Source organism: Lissotriton vulgaris, chromosome 4_1, assembly GCF_964263255.1.
Source record: "Lissotriton vulgaris chromosome 4_1, aLisVul1.2, whole genome shotgun sequence".
Taxonomy (NCBI): Eukaryota; Metazoa; Chordata; class Amphibia; order Caudata; family Salamandridae; genus Lissotriton; species Lissotriton vulgaris.
This window is the reverse complement of record NC_141691.1, coordinates 1,131,549,815-1,131,574,478: the sequence shown is the minus strand read 5'-3', so window position 1 is coordinate 1,131,574,478 and position 24,664 is coordinate 1,131,549,815. Positions and strand designations below refer to the sequence as shown.

The window sequence follows — 24,664 nt, the reverse complement described above, 5'->3', positions numbered from 1 at the left end:
TCCGGCGGGAGCAACAACTAAGAAAACCTTTGAGCGCTGATGGTGCCTGCTTGTGAGGGTGGTCACTCCTTGACCACAAGGGAGATTCTTCAGTCTTCTACATTGAGTAGGATGTCGAAGGGTCCAGAGTTTTGTATCAAAGTTTCAGTCAGGATGATCTAATGTCTATGGGCACAGCTTCTACCTTTATTCCAAATCAAGGGGCTTGATCTCCTGCTAGGTCCCTCCTATGGGTGGGACCCAGGAAGGGGGTGGTTACACCCCTTTCCCTTTGTCCAGTTTCACGCCAGAGCTGGGGCTGGAGTGCCCCAGCACCGGTTTGAACTGGACTTTGCATGGGACACCTTGTGTGCCCAAGGCAGTGTCTAGTTTCATTCAGCCCTCCCTGCCCCAATCCACTATCTCCTGTCTGGGTGGTGCTAGCACCTCCCTGTGACAGGAAACCTTTTATCCAGGCCTCGCCTGCCGGAGTTTCGGTCAGCAGGAGGAGGCCAGACTTGTGTCTGTGGCAGAAGCATCCATTTTGTGATGCTGAGGCTCTGGTTAGTTTTAACCGCGTTTAAGGAAAGTAACATGTCTTCTCCCTCTAGAAGGGTGGAATGCTACCCCTGTCGCCAGGACTGGCGAGGGGGTAGTATTCCAAAGCGTATGACACCTTACACGACATGTTTTGATAAAGCAAAACCAAAGATAGCATTGAACCGCAAGGTTCATAATGCACTTAAGAGTATATGATATGGCAATATCCTAGAACAGCTATAAGGACATGGTTCCGAAAGCTGCAGACAGGCTCAGCTCATGCTAGAGCACCATAAACATACATAAAACCAAGCACTCTGCCTCTAGGATTGTTACGTCCTGCCATAGGAGTGACTTATAGGTGTCTATGTGTCCAGATATAGGTTTAGACATAGGTATACTATATCTAAGCAAGGGGTGATTACACCACCTTGCCCCAGCTGAGTGATCAGCCAGTTGTGTCAGTTTGGATGGCCAGCCAGGGGTGGCAAAAGATATGCTGCAGCCCCTGGTAGGCCTTGGATGCACCTATGCCCTGGGTACCTATAGTACACTGTACAGGGGCTCATAAGGTGACCCAGTATCCAATTGGAGATGTACCTAGGGTACATGGAGTCCATTTTAAAGACAGAGCAGATAGCCTGGGGCCCTGATTAGCAGGATCCCAGGCCAACTAAGTCAACAACCAGCTAAACACTAGGCAAAAAATCTGGGGTAACCATAGTCAGGTATCCACCTTCCTACAGTCACCAGTCACCTTCAGTTGATTTAATGGCATTATTTACAACAGATTGACTTTGAGGAATTGCCCTATTATTTGCCATTGAATTAGTCAAGGCTATTGGTGCAGACCTGGCATTCTCGAGAGTTGTTAATTTTTGACTAATGTCGGTCATGTTGCTTTTGATGTGACTTAACTGGGCCTTAATAGGCTTCAGCTTGTCCTCTAAAAGAGGGCACGATCTTTCACACAGGGTGTCTTGGTTAAATGAGGCTGAATTAACACAGGACGATGTCTGCGTCGATTGAGTATGTGACTGGTTAAGACGCCATGAGGAAAGTTGGCCCTGTCGTGTGGCATTAGATCTTCTGGCCCCCACAAGTGACTTTGTAACAACCTTTTTCCTTTTAACCACAGGCTTGTGTTCTGATAAAATGCTAATGGGGCTTTGAGGGAGTGGTAGCCTTCAATTCCGTTGATAGCTAAGTCCTGATAAGCAGGAGGGATCCATGGGTCAGGACGGTATGCAGCATTGCTCGGGGAAGGATTTCCCAAGCAGACCATATAGTCGGCCCACAAGCAAGTAAAAGTCAATGCTCTGTCAGCATTAATCCTTTCAAAATTATCCCCATGGCCCTTTCAAACATATTATCAATGGTTGTGGTGGAGCTAGGGATGACGGCTGTGCCCGCTGACCCCCCCACCAGCCTTGTGTTTGCCCATGTTAATAACAAATGGCAATTACTAAAGGGACAAAGGATGATAACTTGAAAAGCAACAAAGCGAAAGAGAGTGGGCTCTGCACAGCCTGGTCCAGACGTGCGCAGACAGGAAGCAGGGAGTGCTTTTCAGCATGTGGCTGGACCTGCCCCCCTTGTGCAGTACACTGCAAGCTCGGCTCCTGGCTTGTATGGTGGAATGTTATGGCCTCCCTCCAAACAGGTAGGGCCACTGGAGCCCAAATCACCCCTCAGTTCTGCACAGGTTAATTTAGGCTTTGCTTGTGACTTCACCCTGACAAGGATTGTGGTTTCTGCTTAAGTAGGATTTCCCCCCCCCCCCCCCCCAATCAGAAACCCAATTTCGTACACTACCTGCTCCCAATTGAAGGTTATCACTTATTAATTGTAACAAGGTAACCCAATGCTATTCTATGAGATAGGTAGTATTTGCCGTAGTAAAAAATTAATGTAAGTGTTTTTCACTACCAGGACATGTTGAAGTTTAAAGTACATGCCCAGCTTTTTAAATAGATTGTACCCTGCCCTATAGGCTGGTTAGGACCTACCAAAGGGGTGACCTATATGTATTAAAAAGGAAGGTTCTGGCCTGGCTAAAAGTTTATTTTGCCAGGCCGAAATGGCAATTTAAAACTGCACACACAGGCTGCAATGGCAGGCCTGAGACATGTGTAAAGGGCTACTTAAGAGGGTGAGACAATGAGCTTCTGGCCCACTGAAAGCATTTAATTTAAAGGCCCGGGGTACATGTAGTATCACTTTACAAGTACATTAAAAGTGCCAGTTCTGTGCAAGCCAATTTCACCATGTGCAGAGTCCTAAACTCAACAAAAAAAATTCAGCAAAACCAGGGGGAGTATTGCAAAATGTTTGGGGGTAGACCACACTAAGAGGGACAGGTTTAACAAGTTCTATGAAGTCCTTCAATACAAGGCAAGAGAAATGGGCCTTGTTATTCTCCTAATTTCGACATAACATCACCTATAGACAAGAAGATAGCCAAAGCAAGTCCAATACATTGTCTACAAATGGTGAAGAAAGAAAAGACTCAGTGCCTGCTCATAACATATTATCAGTTACCACTGAAGAAAGAGAAATTGTAGATCAATGTATGAACCAAGGCTGATTCCAGCAATGGCAGATGAACAGTGAGTAATGGCTGCCGAAAGCGTCATAAGATTAAAGAAAAGAGGAACACCCCAATACTGGAAAGATGCCTTTTATTTGCCTCATCAGGGATTGCAATTTAAGGTCATGAAGTGACGCTACGATTCTCCTATCGTAGGACATTCTGGTCCTTGAAAGGTGCAAGAGTTACTACAAAGACACTTTTGGAGGCCCAATATGCCATATCTTTCAAGGATTATATCATATATTGTTCAGTTTGCCTTCAGGGCAAAACAGACAGATAATCCTACAGGAGTACTGCAAACATTTTACCATTATCACAAGGGTTTATGATGTTGTTGCTGGTGTTGAATTATTTCACTCAAAGATTGTGACTCTGAGAGGGTTGCCAAAGTAAATGGAATTAGCTCAAATATTCTTTGAGTACATCTTCATGGACTGACTGATGTCATTATCACTGACAGGGAAGCTCAATTTATTGCCAATTTTTGGAAAGAAAATGATGAAAGCCATAGGTGTTAAACATTTTCCATCTACGTGGTATCATGGATGCGTCAAACCATGGAACAATATCTCAAGTGCCTTCAAATAGTGGATCAGAATGATTGTAGCAACTGGGTTTTCACAGCAGAATCTGTCTACAACTCTTGGCAATACTTTGTGGGAACCTCTCCCTCCTAGTGTTCTTTTGGTACATATCCCTGCACCTCCTCCACATGTATTTATCCTACTAAATATAAATAAGTCACATGTCTCTTTAGGCACATCATGGGGAAGTTAGAAACATGGTCTAGCTGCACTGCTTAGGTCAAAGTCAAATATAACAGACAGGCTGATAGTCATTGTAGACCTGCTCCATAATACAAGGTTGGAGGTAAAGTAGATCTGTCTTTGAAATATCTACAACTGCCACAGTCCCACCCTTAGTTTGATCCTTGGATTATAGGTCACTTGTCTATTTTTAGATTAGTATGATAATCTTGGTGCAGCTTGAATTACCTGAGAGGTAGACAATGCTATCCATATTCCATATTCCGTAAGTCTTAAATCAAACCTGCAATCACTACGTTAGAAATACTACCACCTTGCATATTAGTTGACAGCTAACATCCATAGGAGGTGGAAGCTATTCTTGTTTCCATTTTTCATTTTAGTCAGCTCCAGCATTTAATGTTTTGGAAAAGGTAGGATGCCTTGGAAAGATCCTTCGAGACCAAATACTCTATGCATGCTTCTCGACCGGTGTCTCAATTTCATCAGCTACATCCAAAGAAAACAGGTACCAGTTTAAAATCCAGTGAGAGGAGTTCTTCAGGTGGGGAGGGGTTACTATCTGGAAAATCAGGAAAGTTAGCACCAGCATAGTCCAGTTACTCAGGCATACAGGGTCAAGATCCTCCTTTCAGTTCAGAAGAGGTCAGGCTTGACAAGGATGGAATTAGGAACGTGCAAGCTATGCTAGTGCTCACTTTCTGGTTGTTTACTGCACTTGTGGGTCATTATGGGTAGGATTGTGTGCTCTCTTATCTCTGTGTGCCATATAGCTAGACGTATGCCTCGATTCTCCATCTCTGCAGATGCTCTATAACATTCTGGATCAGCCCTGCTGCAACCTCTCCATCTGCTGAAACAGTGTGCTACCTCACTCCATTTTGGCATCGGCAGATGCTCCACCATTCGACTCCAGACCTGGTTCCTGGTAGGTTTGTGGCTAGTCAGATTATATCCTCATCAAGCGAGAGGTGTGTTATAAATGCCAGTGATGTGATATATTCATGTTTGTTGATTTACAAGGTATGTTTCTTTGTCTCTCTCTCCCTTGAAGCAGTTGTTCTAAGACTACCCTATGTTGCTTGTGGCACAATTTCGACCAAGTGTCTCTGAAGTCTTTTTCCATACTGCTGTTTCCTTTGGGTCCTAACCAGAAGTATGATTTAGTACCTTAGTTGCAACAGTTGGGGATATAGTATATTTGGAAATATTGTTTTTGGCGAATAACAATATTATCCTTAATCACTGACAACTATCCACTGCCACTCTCTATCTCTCAGCCTTCTCTACCTCATCTAAATGTGCTCTTTTAATCCCACCTCCCTGTAACTGTGCTCCATATACTTCACCTCTCAAACTCATCCGTTGCGTTTCCTCACTTCTTCCTCTCTCCAGATCTCTTTATTTAACCTCCCTCTCAGTTCTTTCTCTCCCTCCCTTATTTCTATCTCAACTCTCCTTCAACTTAATTTATCTCTGTATTATCTCTCTCTTACTACCGCATCTCTCTCTATTCCCTCACACTACTTAACCTCTTAATATACTTCAGTATTCATTCACTACTTCACTTCACCATGTCCCCTCACTCTTTCTACCTTTGTTCTCAGTGCTTCACAGTTTTTGCTTCATTTCTCCCTTTTTGCAACTGCTCTTTCTCTGCTTCCTTTTTAAGCCTGTCATTACCTTCCCTTTCTCTCTCTGCACCTCTTTTATGTTTCACGTGCCCTCTCTAACTCACATCTTTCTTCACCACTTGCTCTTTATACGTCTCTGTACCTCACGTTTCTGTCTATATCTCTTTCTATCATACAATACTCTCTACCTCACACTCTTTCGTACTGCCTATGCATCAAGTTCACTTCCCTTTTTTCTCTACCAAACCTCGGTCCATCAACCTGATCTTCTTTTCTCTCTACCCTCATCTCTTATTCTACTCTTCACCCCTCTTACCCTCTCTACTTTTTTTCTCTGCCTCACCACTCTTGCTATCTGAACTGTCTTTCAATGTCTTCTCATTTTGTGTCCCGCTCTACCTGACCACTCTCTATCTTATATCTCTCTACTTTGCTCACTACTTCATCTCCCAGATTTGTCTATAGCAACATTTCATTTCAGAAGTCTTTATTGCGATTCTTCATCATAAAAGACAGAGGATATCAAATTATTACATATTTTATCCATAAAAGAATACACCAAAAGTTATGAAAATCTAAAACTTACAGATATTACACCAACACAGTTAATAAATAAATACATATATATTTACATTTTAAAACCAATTCTAAAAAAAGATTAAATATGTAAACCAGCATAAAGACTTTGAACATCTATTAATATCATTGTTATAAATTCTGTTGAATATAACCAACTCCAATCCCTGATTTCAAGGGCCCAGATTAGAGCTTGACATCTTTATTTTGCCCCCTTTTTTTATCACGTAACACCCATGCCCAGCTCAAGAACTTAGCTACTCCTATTACAGCGAGGTTGGAAGAATCAGTTTTCAGTATTCTCTTTGCAACCATTCCTGATCTGGTTCCCATGTGCAGGCATACTGGTTTCAACTAGGTGCTCCTCGGTTTGTGATAAAGGGGGCATACAAATAAAAAGTGATCAATATTTTCTATCTGGTCTTGGCAAAATAAGCACTTATTACTAGTAGTGGGGTTCCATTTGCTTGTTAACCATCAAAGTGGTAGTGTTCCTACCCTGAACTGATGGTAAAGCTTGCAATCAAGTTGTTTCGTTATAAGATCCCAATAGCCTTCCAGAAGGGGTTCATCCCTGATGTCAAGGAAATTCCTCGACAGAGACGGGCTGATATGGGAGGAGAATCTCCTGACTTTGATCAACTCCCAGTATGCTGCTTTGTAGAACCTTTTGGATGGAAATTCCGCAGTCTCTGGGTGATCCCAAAGATTCCTCATCCCCATATCAGTCAACAGGGATTGAACACCAGTCAACCATGGGATCCTATAAGAATGGCTTAGCCCCCTTACTTCCAACAACGCCCTGGCATACAGGTGGAGCTCCGGAGTAATCCAGAGACGCCTCCAGAATGCCAGCGGTCTATAACAGGTGACATCTTCAAATGCCTGACAACCAAGATCGAAAAGCAATGGTATTCGAGGGGAGGATTGGGGCAAACCCACTATTGATCTCATAATTTTTTTCTGGGCAGTGGAAAGTGAGGATAAGTTAGAAAAACCCCAGATTTCGGCACCATATAGGATGGCTGGGCAGATTTTGGTTGTATAGATTTTAACAATAGGGACAACAGGCTTGGTTAAAGACAACCTGTGATCCTTAAGCAGGGCACCAGCTAGCTGAGCATGTTTTAGCGCTAAGATATCAACTTGGGGCTTCCAACTCAATTTGTCGTTAAATGTGACACCCAGGTAGGTAAAAACATTAGTCTGCTCCAATAGTTCGCCATCCATAAAGACGCGTGCTGTAACTGACTTTGACCCATGGAGCACCATAAGCTTGGTTTTCACTACGTTCACCACAAGCTCATGTTCACGGCAAAACACCTCAAAACGAGACAGTGCCAGCTGCAATCCCTGTCTCGTTTTGGATATTAGCAAGGTGTCGTCGGTGAACATGAGCAGTGGCACTTTCATGCCAGCTAACATTGGCGCATCCATTGAGTGGTTTGTAAAATACTGGACCACCCCATTAATAAATAAGGAAAACAGGGTGGGAGCCAGCTCACACCCCTGTCAGACGTCTTTGCTCACCTCAACCTTTTCAGTAACCTCACCTGGTTTGCCCTAATGAACCTGTGCATGGGTATGTTCGTGCAGTTTGACCAAAATGGCAACTAACTCTTTGGGCATCCCGATTTTCAGTAATACTTCCCACAACTTTACCCTTGGGACAAGATCGAAAGCAGATTTTAAGTCCATGAATGCTGCGAAAAGCATAACCCCGCCTAGGGTAACCTCCTTCCAATAAATTAATACAAATCTGAAGGCTTGATAGAGGGTCCCTATGTGAGACCGAAACCCTGCCTGTAAGGGTGTCAAGATGTCCGCTTCAGTCATCCATCCCTGAATCCTGCCCAATACCAATTGTGCAACAATCTTTTGCACAGCATCAATTCAACTTATGGGTCTATAATTGGCCGGAGCAGATCGATCTCCCTTCTTGTAGATCGGTATTATCTCTGCTCCGGACCAAGATGCTGGGATCGGAGCTCCACAAGCTATAGCATTGACTAATAGCTTTACATATGGGACCCATAACTCTTGGTCCTGCTTAAATAAATCGGCAGGGATACAATCTGGCCTGGAGCCTTGCAACTTGGGATTATTTTCAACACTAACTCCACCTCTCTGTTTGTAAACTCCAGTGGATTGTCAAATAAAATAGGTGGGGCGGCATCTTTGCTACTATGTGATGCCTTAAACTCTGCTTCGAAGAATGACATCCATTGCTGAGGTTCAATGTGGTTATTCGGGGTTTTTGACTGTGGCCTATTACCCCACTTAAGTAGATCCCAGAATTGGATCAAATTTCTCCCATTACAGTCATGCAACAGATCCATCCATCTATACTCGTTCCAGACTCTAACAACATTTCTGCTCCTCTACCTCTTTCTAATTTACCTCTTTCTACCATAGTTTCCTCTCTATCTCCCATCAGATGTATCCCACCCTTCCCGCTCTCTCTACATTTCCTTTGCCCTATGTCTAGCTCCATTCTACCACACACTACAACCTTACATCTCTCTCTTTCTCTACCTATTTCTTCCTCTTTCTACCTCTATATCTCTCCACCTCATTTCTAGCTTATTTTCCTGTTCTTGACTTCTACATCCATACCATTTACTGTACCTATCTGTCTTCTTTGTTCTTTCCCCTCCAATTTCACTTCCTCAGCAGAGTTGGAGGTCACTCTCTAGCCAGAAAAGTGTCACAAAGAAAGAGGAGGGACATGGCAGACCAATAGAATTGAAAAGAAAATTATCATATTTCATCTAATAAAATGGTACAAATCCTTGATTTCACTGTTGCAGCAAGAATTCCAGTTGTGAAGAGGGATCTATTTGTGATTACAAATATCCGATAATGAAAACTACAATTTCAAGCACTATATCAGTATCTTATTTTAATAATATGCACTATTATACTACAATGAGCAACAGGCTACAAGAGACAGAATTCCAGATAATTATTGTTTTTGCAAAAGATAAACTATAGAAAAAAGCAATTCTACTTTTATCTGTCCTCGTTTTTAAAAGTTGAATGTATAACTGCAGGTATCTTTACTCGGTCTGGATAAAATCTTTATTATGTCGGCATATTAAGAGGATACATTTTGCGCTAAAATACAGCACCAAATTCCAGTTTTTGAATTTTGCATAACTTTGCCAAAAAGTGTTGTACTTACATGTTGCACGCCCCTAATGTTTGCCCTCTGCTGAAGGCAGATCGAAAATATGTGCAGAAATGGGACTCGGAATCACATGTGGTAATGGACATGGTAATTCTGGGTCCCGTATCTTATTTCAAATTCTGGGTTTGTAAAATTCTTGAAGGCCAGTAACTGGGCCAGAGAAACCAGCCAACATTGGTAACTGTTGGTCCGGTATTATCCCCTCCAATAACCAGCAATCTCGCAATGCGGCACGCTGAAACTTTTGGCATGATTATTTATTTATTTATTTAAAGATTTGTAGAGCTCCTGGTGACCCGGAGGCATCCCCGCGCTATAAAACCTGTAAGGTTGGTTGAGAGGGGGGAGGGGGGAGAAAAACCTATTTATTTACGGAAAAGCAGTGTTTTGAGCTGCTTGCGAAAGCGAAGGTAGCAGGGTTCCAATCGCAAACTGCGGGGGAGCAAGTTCCATCGGGAGGCTGCCTTTACTGAGAAGCGGCGACCTCCGGTACGTGCCCTCCTAAACTTGGGGACATTCGCCAGTCGCTCATTGTCCGAGCGCAGAGATTTCGGGGCTTTGTACGGGGTAACCATGTCTCCTAGGATAGAAGGGCCTTGTCCATTGAGGAGCTTGTGGGCGATGCACATAGCCTTGAACTCGATCCTCTCTCGCACTGGCAACCAGTGGAGTGCCTTAAGGGCTGGTCTGGCGGAGGATCTGAAAGGAAGGTTATAGAACACAAATCTGTTGATTTTAAAGGTCTGGAGACATTTGTTTCAAACTTAGAGATAGATTACATTGCACACTAATTAAGGAAACAGTTGAATAATACATTACCTGTCTACTAAAGATATAGGCTTGTGCGATGAATGACTTGTCTGTAGTACTGATGCCATCTCCATGGAGGGTCTCCTTGCTGTCATAGGAACTGGAGATAATCTCTTGGGGGAATGCTGCATAGCATAGCACTGAAGAGTGTTTTCTATCAATTCTGACTGCAAAAATATAAAGCCCAGAACTGTTTAGTACTTCCTCAAATTCCACTTTTATCAAACAAAGTAGTACATCAAAAATGCTCTCACAACTGCAATGGATGAATTAAGAAAATGAGAGCAAAGCTGATCTCTTTAAAAGGTTTACAATGTTCTCTACCAACATATCAACCAATTAACAAAGGAACATACGTTCAGAATGATTTAGGTTTGCTTACGGCTTTTTCATGAATTATAAGGTGGTTATTAGTGGGGAGTGGGGGTTTCTCTTTCAAATTGTCTATAATTCCTACTTATATTTGATCTCTAGAACACAGCAGGACTAATACAGAGGCCACACTCAGTCTACCAGATGTCGCCCCAGCTTTCGAGACTGTGGCCCCTCCACTCCTACTCAAAGGACTATAGGATACCGGAATATAGACTACAGCTCTAAAATGGTTTCGGTTCTACCCCACAGGCAGAACTTAAATTGTGCCTCTAACTTCATACCTATCAGCCCATTCTCGATTGCACTTCTCTTACTCAATGCATACTTGCCCCCTCCCTGAGGTTATAAACACCTTTAAACTCACTTGTTACAACTACATTGACGACGCACAGAGTATTCTTAAACTGTCAAGATCATCTGACCTTGTGAAATCAGGATTGAATAAATGCCTACAAACAGGCAACACATGGATTTTACAAAACCATCTGAAACGAATTCCCTAAAATACTAAAATCTTAACAAGTAGAACATGGAAAACACATGATGCAACAACAGTCAGTTCAAAAGACACTGGGTCTTCGTCTACCAGTACCTAAGGGTGGTAATGGACTCCAAGCTCACTCGTAAGATAGGTGAAAAATCTGACCAAATGTGCCTTTATCTTCATGAGAACTTTATGAAGGATGTTTCCCTATTCCCAAACTAACTAAGCCTCAACTGCCCTAGTACCTAGACTATTGCTATGCACTCTACATAGGGGTTACAAAGTGTTACTGAACACGTTTTATGCCTGAAGAGACATAACTGCATCCCCACTGCTCCAAAAGCCTTCCACTAGTTACCTGCAACATGAAAGATATCCTTCAAAGTGCTCTGCATTGCCTACAAGATAATCTGCTGCACTAAACTTGTTTTTCTCCAAAACACATTCCAAGTATACACCTGAAGGAGAAAGCTCGGATCAAGATTGGGATCACTAATAATCATCCGTCCTTACAGTCAGAAGATGCTTCTTGGTATAAACCTGCAAACTATGGAGCACACTGCCAAAGAAAATAAGGATGCTCAGTAACCACATCGATTTTCAAGTAAGAGATGAAAACTTGGCTTGTCCCCAAAACATGACCCAATGTCTACAAAACTACATATGATCTCTCGATGAAATTGATCAACAACAACCATGATAGTTTATACCAAGGGCTAGGTGGCTTAAGGCAATAGTGCAAGTAAACCAGAAAACCTTGGGCAGACTCATCATTCGTTCCCAGAACTGTGGGCAGGTGGATTATACAGGCATTATTTAGGGTTTAATCTCTTTGTATAACAATCTTAACATACAGACAGAAAGTACATGCATGTGTGGCAGCAGCTATGTCTTAAATTCTCTGCAATGTGCACGCCCAGATGCTAGAGCGGTGCTACACACCGTCTCTAGCTTGCCACCAGTTCTCGCTTACTACACCAAAGTTTTATCCACACAGGCCAACCTACAAGCAACACGCTTTAACTCACGTACCTGAAGGGAGCTCCAGAAACAGATACAAATCAGAGTGCTTCAGAGACATGGTCATGGCCATGAAGCGATATATAAATTATGCATAATGAGTAGCTACTGACTTAGCAATAGAGAAGAGCTTTAGGTCTCGCATGAAGTATGGAAAGAGCTTCATAAATATGTTGTATTCTCTGCACTTATGTTTTGCTGTATCACTTTAAGTCTGACATTCCATTTTCTTGATGTCATTTTCCACTGTGTTCTGCCTAGTCAGTTAGCTCCCTGCTTTCTGATGGGATCACCAGTTATTCTCTGTAGTGCATAATAAATGCCTTATAACCTTTTATTAGCCTCCTAACTTCATTTACATCACATGGCGACGATGAGCAGAGTGAGCTAAACAACTACAGAGGGAGTGAAACTCTACTGGTGAGAAAGAACCACGCGAACAATTTTTTTTTTGTGGATTATATATATTCAAAAGAAAAGCCTACTTGAAGAAGAAACCTTTTACTTAAAGAAATTCTCAAGAGAAGAGAATCACCAGGTAACAACCGTGAAAATCTACCTTCAAGATAAAAATCTGATGAAGAACAGTTATTAGTACCCCAAGTAAAGTGCAACTGCTGAAACTCCAACCTCAGTGTGTGAACCAAAGAATTACACCAAACCGGTGTAGATCAACTGAACTGAAGAAAACTAAATGAAATCATCACCCTATCCAAACAGGCGGTGAGTTTGACAGACTTTTCCTATCATACCTCTTTTAATTGAAAGACCTAAGAGTGAATGATTAATTTGCTGATCATATTCACACTTCGGAATAACCAGTTGATCGTGTTCTTCAAATCGTTTTTGGACTTCTGTTGCTTAACACGCACTTTTTACCCAAAAAGCCAAGATTAAATAACTTGCTGCATCTTTCAAAATTGGCACGCATCTTTTGAAACTCTGCGCGAGCTGTGTAAGGGAATAGAAGAAGACTCACTCGAGAACGTCGGAGTCGACCACTCTTCGTCACATTCAAAGGTAAACAATGCCATACAGGAAGGCGAGCGAGCGTCAGGCAGCGTCAGGCGGACATGAGGCAGCGGAAATGAGGTAATGACGTTACGTGAACGCCATCTTTGTTTTACTCGCGTTACCAAGCAACCCCAGTAACGCGCTCCGGCAATACAAACAACAACGCGTGTGGAAAGAAATATCGCGCGTTGAAAGGAATACCGCGCATTAAAAGAAATACTGCCTTGTTGTGTGCTAACTTAATATTTAATAAAAAGAGAGGCGCAAGTGAAAGGAGCAGTTGCGGAGGAGCAGTTTTGCACAAGCAATTTCCTTAGATGAAAGACAGATACGGTAAGCTTCTGGCACGCTAAGCACTATTGTGTGCCATTCGATAGTAAGAAGTACCTGGTGCAGCTAGACAACTAACTTTCACATTTTGATCATTATTTATTGTACTTTACTGCAAAGAAGCACACTATTTATTTGATGTGAAAGATTAGGACATTGTGAAGAGTTTTCAAATAAATTAGTTCTTGTTTAAAAGAGTATCCACATACAAAGAGACAGTGCATACAAGCTATACTATTTTTTTTGTGTGAATAAGATGGAAAATCTTAATGTTATCGTACCTCCCATGTTCCTACAAACAACTGGAGATCCACCCATCGAGTGGGATGAATGGATAGACATTTTCGAGAATTATATAGAAGCACTTGATGGAAAGGATTTTAGCGCAACTAGAAAAAAAGCCCTTTTGTTAAGCGCTCTAGGTAAAGAAGGCCAACGTTCCTTTAAATATCTTCCAGTAGGATTGAACCAAGATGGGAGAGCAATAACCAATGTATATACTGAAGCAAAAGCTCGCATGAAGAAGCAGTATGCAAAGGAAGTAAATATTGTTATGGCCAGACATAAATTTTACACTCAACCCCAAAGGAACGAGGAATCAGTAGACCAATTCGTAGCTAGGTTACGAGAACTGTCCATTAAATGTAGTTTCGGAGAGATAAGAGACGAAATGATACGAGACCAGCTGATAGTACAATGTCGCAATAAAAAGATGCAGGAAAAACTGTGGGCTGCAAAAAATCCCACCTTACAAATGGCCATTGATATAGCGAAGGTAGTTGAAGAATCGAATGCATGTATGAGAGAGATGGAAAAGAGAGATAATGGAAAGGAAAATGTTCAAGGGAATGGGGTTTCTTGTGTTGAACAAGATGAAGTTGCTGCTGTGAACAGGAAAGGCGTAGATTTGAGTGAAAGAGGTCCGAAGAAATTCAACAATGGGTTTTCAGGAAGTGACAGGAACAGATTTCAAGGAAGGATGTGCAGTAGGTGCGGGAGCACTTTTCATAACTCAGATTTTAGGAGATGCTTTGCTATTGATAAGGTCTGTAGGAAGTGTGGGAGGAAGGGACATTTCTCCAAGATGTGTAGGGGAGGAAATGCAGATAAAGTAGCTGTTGTGGAAAACAGGGAAATAGTGAGTGACATTGTTGGTGTTGAGGGTGCCAACAAAATATTGTGTTTGGGTGAGGATGGTGTCAGTGAAGGTGAGCCCGGTAGAAGGTTCAGGCCCAAAGCTCAATTCCTTATTGATGAAATAGAGACCCAGCTGATGGTCGATCCAGGGTCATTGTGGACTATCATCCCCAAGGATATGTACTTAGAAAATTGGAAAGATGTGCAATTATTGCCTAGCGATATTAGTCCTTGCGGTTACCAAGGTGAGAGCATAGATGTAATTTGGTTCATGGTATGTGTGATATCATTTAAGGATCGTTCCGTCAAAGGGAAGGTGTATGTAGCCAGATCAGGCCCAGCGATTTTGGGATGGGGGCAACAGTATGACCTTGGTATAATCATTAATCCCAGGGCAGCACAACAGGTGATGGTTGTGGATAGCATAACCACGGATTCAATTGTTGAAGGGATGAATGGTTTGTTTGATGAGCACATTGGAGAGTTGAGAGGTTATGTGCATAAGATTGTATTGCGTGACGATGCCATGCCTATGCAACACAGGGTGAGGAAGGTTCCATTTATTGCACGTGAGGAAGTGAAGAAGATGTTGAAGGAAATGTTGGATCAGGGAGTGATAGAACAAATAGAAACATCACCCTGGATTTCTCCCGTAGTTATCACAACCAAATCTGACGGAAAATTTCGTTTTTGTGTGGACCTTCGCACCCTGAACCAGAACATCGTAGTAGATAACTTCCCGTTACCAAACATCAACGAGTTAGTTCTGTCACTAAAAGTGGGGAAGTACTTCTCTAAGCTGGATCTTCGCAGCGCTTATCATCAAATAAAGTTACATCAAGACTCCAAGGCGTTGACAGCTTTTATAACAACTGAGGGGATTTATCAATTCACACGTATGCCCTTCGGACTTGCCGGGGCAGCCGGGGTGTTTCAAAGAATGATGGGGGCTATACTGAAGGGAGTGAACAACGTGGTGTATTTCCAAGACGACGTTCTGATATTTGGTGAAACTGTAGAGGAACACAATCTGATTTTAAAAACTGTTTTGGAAAGGATGGAACAAGCTGGATTAACTCTTAAAAAAGAGAAATGTAAATTTGCAGTGGAGGAAGTTGAATACCTTGGATATACCCTATCTGTCGATGGTGTGAAACCCAAGCGAGATTTATTAGACTCTATCAGGAATGCACCAGCTCCGAGCGACAAAGATCAGTTGAGGTCGTTTCTCGGCCTCATTGAGTACTATGCTAAATTTGTAAGGGATTTTGCAGAGAAGACGGAAATAATTAAGGTGTTGTTGAGGAAAGGATGCAAGTTTGTGTGGGGTGTGGAGCAAGAAGAATGTTTCAAAAAAATCAAAGATGAAATTTGTGATGCGGGCATCTTGACACCATTTGATACCAACCGTAGGTCAGTCTTGACTGTGGATGCCAGTGCTGTGGGTGTTGGTGCGGTATTGGCTCAAGTACATGAGTCTGGGACCAAGACTGTGGCTTTTGCTTCAAGGACGCTCACAACGGCTGAGAGGAATTACTCTATAATCGAGCGGGAGGCTTTAGCCGCAGCGTGGGGTTGCGAGTATTACAGGATGTATTTGTGGGGGTTCAAGTTTACGCTGTTGACAGACCACAAACCCTTAGTTAAAATCCTGTCACCTGGTGGGGCCGGCAAGGGTTCTGCGAGGTTAGCTAGACTCGCTGCTAGGATTCAAGAGTATCTGTATACAGTTGAGTACATCCCAGGTTGGAGGAATTGCCAAGCCGATGGACTTTCTAGACTACCACTACCTTGGGAGATAGTAGACAAGTTGGGAGTTGAATCATCCAATTCCGAAGGGTCTGTAGCTGCTGTGGATGAGGTAGTGGATATCTGTGCCGGGGCAATTGGCAAGAGTCTGTGGAATACCTCCATGGCAAAGGATGTGGTGTTGAGAGAAGTCAAGGACTTGATTGTAAAGGGTCCAAGGAGAGAGAGTTGCCTATCCCCAGCACTTCGCCCATATTTGAAAGTCCTTGAACAGCTATCTGTCTTGGACAAAGATGGCTTCTTGATTTTAATGGAAGATAAGTTTATTCCTCCACAAGATGTGAGGTTTACTTTATTTAAACTAGCCCACGAAGGCCATCTGGGCCACTCCCTCACCAAGAGGAGAGTCAGGGAGAATTTTTGGTGGCCCGGTATGGACTTAGAAATCTCTCAGTGGGTGGAAAAATGTACGGACTGCTTGGAGAGTGAGAAGAGGCTTAAAGTTGGTAGTCATACTGGTTGTGGATCAATAGGTGACCCGGGCTGTCCATGGCACACTATATGCCTTGATTTCATTGGCCCGTTCTACCAGTTGAGCCAAGATATGAGGTTTGGGTTGGTGGTAGTTGACATTTCCTCAAAGTGGTTAGTGGTTAAATTCATGAAGGAGATCACTACCAACAACACTATTACTGTGTTGAGTGACATTTTTAGGGAGGAAGGTTTTCCAACTAGGATTATCACCGACAATTGGACCCACTTGACTTCCCTGGAGATGGCCAATTTCTTGAAAAGGTGCGGAATTGCACATTCAAGGACCTCACTTTACAATCCCCAGGGGAATGGAATAGTCGAGAGGGCGAACCGGATGGTTAAAGGTGCAATTCAGATGGCAATTTCGTCCAGGACAGATGTGAGAGAATTGGTAAACGACCTGGTTTGGGCCTACAGAACCACTGAGAATGGTGTGACTGGAATGGTTCCTTTTAGCATCATGAGGGGGCGTTCAGCTGGCACCAAGCTGGTTGCTGCCTGGATGAAAGAGTTGATAAATGTTGGTCCTGACAATCCTGGCGTTGTGGGTGAACCGGATGGAAGTTGTAAGATTGCAGTGAATGATTGGGTGAAGGTCAAGCCTGGTCGAGTTGGGGTCGGGTTGACAAAGTTCAGGGGACCATTCAAAGTCAGGTCTGTTCATAAAAGGTTCATAACTCTATTCAACGGTGAAAGTTGGAACTTGAGGCGTGTGGCACTGTACAAAAAGGCTGAATGTGGCCGTGATGTTCCTTCTAAGGAAATTAATGTTGGTAGAGCTCAGAGAGTTAGAAGACCTCCAGGTTACTTACATGATTTTGTTTGCAAATAAGGTCTCTCTCTCTGTAACGATGAGCATGTGCTTGTATTTTGTATTTTGGTTTTTTTTTTTACTTTTGTTTCTTCCTTACGAAGGGAAGAGGATATGTTGTATTCTCTGCACTTATGTTTTGCTGTATCACTTTAAGTCTGACATTCCATTTTCTTGATGTCATTTTCCACTGTGTTCTGCCTAGTCAGTTAGCTCCCTGCTTTCTGATGGGATCACCAGTTATTCTCTGTAGTGCATAATAAATGCCTTATAACCTTTTATTAGCCTCCTAACTTCATTTACATCAAAATACTAGTGCATCACAATACTATAATTAGTCTCGTATTCCGCAAAGTTTTCTGCATGTAGGTTTTCACATTAAAAGCTCCCCTTTTAAGTTGTTTAAAATAATACATACAGTGCCAAGGTTGCCTGGAAAATGAATTGAAAGTTATCTTGCTAAGTTTTAGTGTCAACTAACATTCATAATTAAATATTGCCCAGCTGCTTGGACGCAGAAGGAAAATTAGGAAACTCTGTGGACTGCAGGGCACACCAATAATAGCAAGGTAGGTGAAACATTGCCTTCATGACAAAAACTTTGCATGCCTTTAGCAGGGATGTAGTTGTCAATAGTACAGCAGGTGCAGTGGCACTTGGATTCATGAGTTTAGGATAGGGGGCCTCTGTATATCAATTATGAAAACAACTTTAGGGTAATATGGTGATAACAATGGGCCATGGCCAAGCCACAATGGTATAAAGAAGAGTTTGACTGTCGCTCCGTGCATCATGGGCAATTATCCTGGAGATATCTATCATTAAAGAACTCATCACTGCTGTAAGCTCTGTTGCAATTTTGAAACCCACCCTGCTACATATGTGACAAAAATCAACTGTGAGAACAAGCCCCCACCCCCGTGCAGAACCAGATGGAACAAAATGGCACCTGGGCCATGAAGGATCATCAACCAATGCACTACTGAAATACCAACCTTGTGTGGCCGCCACGGCAGAATAGAGGCATAAGGAACTTTTGCATGATAACTCCAAAGTAAGCTATGAGGCCTGCTGGCTGTGGAGGGGCCACCGGGGACTCTGATTCTGCCCAGAGGGGCATAAGGAGCTCTGGAACAAACTCCTGCAGCCCAGCACACTTGTCTGTGGTGCGGCACCTACTAAACAGGGGCCCTGACAGAGGAAAGAGATGGAATGTAATGGCGGTGCCCTGGCACAAGAGGTAAATGTGGATGCTTCTCAGGTAGTCCTGCATAATTGGCATATGTGTAAAGTGGAGAATAACAGAGGGATTGAACAGCACACAAGCACCATGTAGTTCCAGAAGGCATACCGCAAATTTAGATACTGAGCAACAACAATCCTGACTAGCAGTCCCTCTTGAATTATTTGAGTAGGACCTGTGTTCACTCAGGCGAAGCATGTGCCTAGTAAATTGCTCTTCATGTTGAAAGAAAGAGCTGGGAAGTTTTCCGCAGTCCAAATCAGCACTTGCAGATGACAGCCAGAAATGAATGCCACAAGATAACTCGAAACCTAACAAAACAGATGCTTTTGAGACTATTAAGAAAACCAGAACAACACTGGAATTCAAAGTAGATGTTGTCGCAATAGATATGAGTCTGGTAAGGAAAGACTTGTGAGCCATTACAGAGAGGGTGTCCCAAGCTAAAAAGCAAGTTGTGAATACTGAAAGTAAGGTAACCACACTACAGGTAAAAGATGACGACCACCTAAATTGAATAAAAATACTAGAAAATAGAGCTGAAGATGCAGAAGGAAGATCATGCTGCAACAAACTGAGACTAGTGGGCCTCCAAAAGATGGAGGGGGAGTGTCTGGATTTGTATCTGGAAGACCGGTTCACAGAAACGCTCAATCATAAGAAGCTGTCACACTTTTTTTTCCAAACGAAAGGTTGCATAGAATGCCAGCTCCCCCCAGCCCAACTGGGGACACCCTAGAGGGTTGTTAGCTTCCATTTGCTCAACTATAGAGATAGACATGTATTACTGCAGAAAGGAGATATAAAGATTGAAGGCACACATGTAATGCTATTTCCAGATTACACACAACAACCACAGAAACTGCTCCGCTCCTTCGAAACTGTGAAAAAGAAATGCAGAGACAAGAACTTAAAGTATATAATGTTCTTTGCTGCAAAGCTCAAAATTAACCACAATGATAGGGCTCTTTTTACCTAAGAGAGCACAGCATTGGACCGGCTGGAGAACCAGAATAGTTCTAAAGATTGAGCAATGCGCCCACCTAAATGATGCTATACACTGAGGTCCAGTAATGAAGAGGTAGACATTCAGCAAAGGGCTTGGACAAATAAGATGCCCCAGGAGAGTCCCTAGCCAGTTGGATGTACAGAAAGCACTCCCACTGAAACTTATATATTCAATGAGTATGTGTTTGTCCATCCCCCAATTACCTTAGTAAATAGTCAATTTGGTCAAAGCAAGCACATGGTGTCATCACAAATTTTTTGTAATTTTGTTTGTTACTTAATTTTCATTTTGCCTATTCATTAATTTCACACAGTATTACTAATATTTCAAAAGTTATAGTTGTCCAAAAGCAGCTAGAATTTCTGTTGTTACATGGAAGCATGGTCACACAATGGAATGCTTAGGTGTGTTTCAAGATGGAGGCCATGTTGGTCCTCCTCGACCTGTCCGCCGCTTTCGATACGGTGTCTCATCAAATACTTCTGGCCCGACTGGAGCAGATTGGACTGGGTGGTTCTGCACTATCCTGGATCACTTCTTTTCTCCAGGGCCGATCACAGAGAATTTTCCTCAGACCTTTTAAATCAGGGTCCAAACCTCTTGCATGTGGAGTTCCTCAGGGCTCGGCACTGAGTCCTCTGTTTTTTAATGTCTATCTAGCCCCGTTGGCCAAAGTTGTAGAGGCATGTGGAGTCAGAGTGATCTCATATGCTGATGATACACAGCTGATATTCTCCTTTAGAGATCACTCTGACTCCAGCCTCTCTAGTTTCCGCCACTGTTTGGGAGAAATCTGTACTTGGATGGCCTCGAACCACCTTCGTCTGAATGCGGATAAGACGGAAGTCCTGTTTTTTAATCAAAAAATGACAATACCCCCCTCACTGTGGTGGCCTTCGGTACTTAACCCCCCTCCCATTCCGGTGCACACCGCCCGTAATTTGGGATTCCAGTTTGATGACACGCTCTCCTGCGGCCCGCAAATTAATAAAGTCACGGCTGCCTGCTTTGGTAAGCTAAAAATGATGACAATTTTTTTCCCATTCCTGCCAATGGATGCGCGCAGAACAGTCACTCAGGCGCTAATAACGTCCCATTTGGACTATGCCAACAGTCTTTATGCGGGGGCCCCTCTGTACCAAATTGAACGCCTGCAAGCAGTTCAAAACGCGGCAGCAAGACTGATTGGCAACATCCCTTTCCGACATTCGATTTCCACGTTCCGCAAAAAGCTCCATTGGCTTCCCATAGCCTCTCGGATTAAGTTTAAAATACTCACTCTTGTCTTCCGTGCTCTCAACGGTACTGGCCCAGATTACCTGAGAAAGAGACTCACATTATCTCATTCAGTGAGAGACCTACGTTCCAACAGTCTACGCCTTATGGTGGTGCCACGCTTCCGCCGCGCTCGAATGGGCGGCAGAGCTTTTGCTGTCCTTGCTGCGATACACTGGAACGGCCTCCCCCTGGACCTCAGATTTGCCTCATCTGAAGTACTATTTCGCAGCCGCCTGAAAACTTGGCTATTCTCCTCATCTTAGATATGCTCCTCTTATCTCTGCTGACAGTTTTTTAGCGCCGGGACACCTCCGACGGAGGTAGCTGTGCGCTTTATAAGAGCCATAAAAAAAAAAAAAAAAAAAAAAAATGTACAGAAATTGTAACTGGAGAGTTGTTGGCTTCATTGCACAGGCTAAGCACTGCAACAAACTGCATAAAACCAGGGCCGGACTGGCCGTAGAGGGCACCGGGCAACCCCCGGTGCGCCGCATGGGTGGGGGGGGGCGGTTTGGGGCCCCTGGGGGCCAACCGGCCCTGGCAAAGAGCTCAGCAGCACCCACAACCCCCCAGGGGGGGAGCGAGGGGTCAGGCCGAGCACTTTGCCAGGGCTGGTTTTGGTTCCCAGTCCGGCCCTGCATGAAACGCACACACGTTGGTGGTCAAACAGCAGATATTTAAACAATAAGAATGTTAAAATTGAATGGGCAGGGGCTACATAATTTTTCTAAGAGGGCATTGCGTGGGCACATATCTGAGAAGAGACAATGTGCAAATGGCTTGTCTACAGGAATCACATCTGCTCCCTAAGGAAGCCAGTCAGGTGATATGAAAGTCAAGAGGTCACTTTCACCACACCAACTAAAGAACACGTGTGTGGGGTGGGACTGTGGCTGGCCCCAAACCTACCATTTGTCAAAGGTAGAACTCATCAGGATGTAGAAGAAAGCTAGGTAAAATGTGTGGGAAACTAAATTGCAGAGAATAAACAATAGTCAGCATATATGTTTCAAAAGTAGATGGCAATACATATTTTGTGAACCTGCGGAATGTAGTGACCCCCTATTTAGGTTCAATGATAATGTGAGAGGGGGTCTTTAAATTGTGTCTTAACAGAAGAAGTTGTACTTGTTACATCAGGTGATGAACCACCTGAACTTAGTGTAGCGTTCTGCCAGCCTAGGCACTCACCAATAACTCCTTCGCTGTGGCCGTCGGCCAATGGCCGTCGTAAGCACTACCTCGGTAGTGCTGCCCACGTCCGTTGGCCGACGCTGCCCCACCCACTCGTTCAAACCACCGCACAGCGGCGGAATTTGTGCTGCGATTAGGCAGTTAAGTATGCCACACATGGAGAGTAGTTTTACAAGTCTTTACTCCACTGTGTGCAAGTCAAACCTCAACATTCTGAGCCTGCCTTCAACTCATCCCTCCAACGCCTTTGCCACAGGCCTACGGTACAGAGTGGGAACAAAACAAGTTCCAGTGCTTTTTGTCATAAGACACTAAATTGCCTGCTTTGTTTAATAAAATGTCACTACTTTTTAAAATAGATAAATAAATAGATACATACATAAATATATGACTAAATACATGAATAAAAACTTAGGTACACAAGGAATTTTAATACTTCATTCAAGCGTTGTGGCTCCTGTATCACACATGATCGGGTCACTGGAAATCAGGAACTGGTAGTCAATGTGTCAGTGATATGCCCAGGTGAGGAGGAATTATTAGTATTTACAGTCACCAACAGTCTGTCTTGACCCAGCCTCTACATTGACACCAATGTTTGGTGAGTGATGAGCTACATGTCGAAAATTAGAGGAATCTCTTATAATGTGCCTCCCAGGACGCTTGGCAGTCACCATGCGTCCTTTATTGTTGGTGATAGTAAAGGGTTCAACCTCAAAAGGAGTATTAGATTTACTTCTTCTGAATTGCCAAACAAGCACTTAATCTCCTCTTATAAACGTAATGTCTTTTTCATTACATCATTGGTCAGCATATATTTTCACTTTCTGTTTGCGACCAAAGTCCGCAATATAAATGTCTTCCTCATTCTTAGATCGGAGGTTTGTAAATTGGGTCAGCTTAGTCGTCATGGCTCTTCCAAACATGAGAGTAGCAGGACTTTCCTCTATCGTTGAGTGAGGGGTTGAATGGTAAGCTAGAAGAAGAATTGTGTTTAAAACAGGTTTAAGGTTGAGCTTTTCCAATGCAACATTCTCAACAGCTTTCTTCCAAGTACTCATAAACCATTCTGCCAGGCCACTGACCTATGCTAGCCTGGAATTGCATTTCGAAAAAATGTGGCTCTGAAAGCTAATGTCTTCACTATAGTTATATGTATCTACTGCAGGCTGTATGACACGTTGAATGATGTCTAAGATAAGTACTCCAGCAGAGGATACACCAAACCTCAATTGCTTATAGCAAAACAAACCAATGTGTAGAAAAGGTTGTAATTTACCTGAATATTTTTTCAAGCTCCAATTGGTGATATCCTTTATTTAAGTCGAGTCGAGAGGAGAACTTTGCACCATTCAATTCAGGTATCATATCAGCAATGTGTGGACCGGGAATTCTATATTTCTCAATTGCCTTGTTTGCCTGACACATGTCAACGCATATAAGAAGAGCTCCTTCATTGTCTGTTTTGGGCACTACTACAATGGGAGAAACCCATTTAACAGCATCTTGCAAGTAAAACGCACTTCATCTGTGTCTTTGATCAATAGGACGAACATCTTCATTTATGTGTCACTTTAATTATTTTGAGTTTTCCTAGCCCATGAAAAAATGAAGAAAATTTACATACAATTTCATGATGAGCATTCATATTGTAGTTCACTTATATCCGTCCCATATCAGCAACAGTATTAAAACTCAGCAAACAGGCATTTGAAGCTGTTCCTTTAAGCACATAAATAGCACTTGCAGCATATTTTTCTTGTATTTCATTGTGGCTACAAAAGATCCATGTCTTTTTAAAGGCATCGAAGCAGTCCACAAGTATACTTTTCTCTTTGACTCAGTACGTTGTAGTAACGGAGACAGTTCTAGATACTTCTCCTCAAGCATGATATTTATCGATGCACCGCTGTCAATTATGAATGGTATTGAACACCCATTTATCTTACAGTGATGTTTGGACAATGTTTGAGTTTGTTTGGTGCATCTTCATGTTGATTTTTCTTTACTTTGAGTTTTTTCACACATTTGACAGTCCCACATGACTGAAACATTGACATTGCACAATAATCATTGTCACTTTCACTGGAAACTTATACTGAGGAACTCTTTGTCAATGATTTAGATGACAATCGCCTTCCTCTGGTGTCAATTTGCCTCAGTTAGTGTGACAGCTTGGCCTTGTGGGAGTGTCTCGAGAGTCACTGATGTAGCGTTCGGTCGGACATTTTGTCTTCATACTATGACACACTCACTTTTCTCTTTGCCCTGCACGCCATCACTAAATGGTTCACTTTACCACAGCTGAGGCATGTTTCTCCAAAGCAGGACCTTCACCTTTGTGTGGAAATGACAATCAACATCTGTAACATGTTCTTTTTTTCTGTAGTGACATCA

General features: G+C 42.9%; 1 protein-coding gene across 1 annotated transcript in view; it reads right to left on the bottom strand.

The window, feature by feature from the left end:
* The window catches only part of LOC147722977 (band 4.1-like protein 4B), a 747,062-nt gene that overhangs the window by 31,290 nt on the left and 691,108 nt on the right, over positions 1–24,664 (bottom strand). The window contains exon 7 of the mRNA XM_086965373.1: positions 10,099–10,256. Coding sequence (XP_086821499.1) covers positions 10,099–10,256 — 158 coding nt within the window. The remainder of the gene's footprint in view (positions 1–10,098; positions 10,257–24,664) is intronic.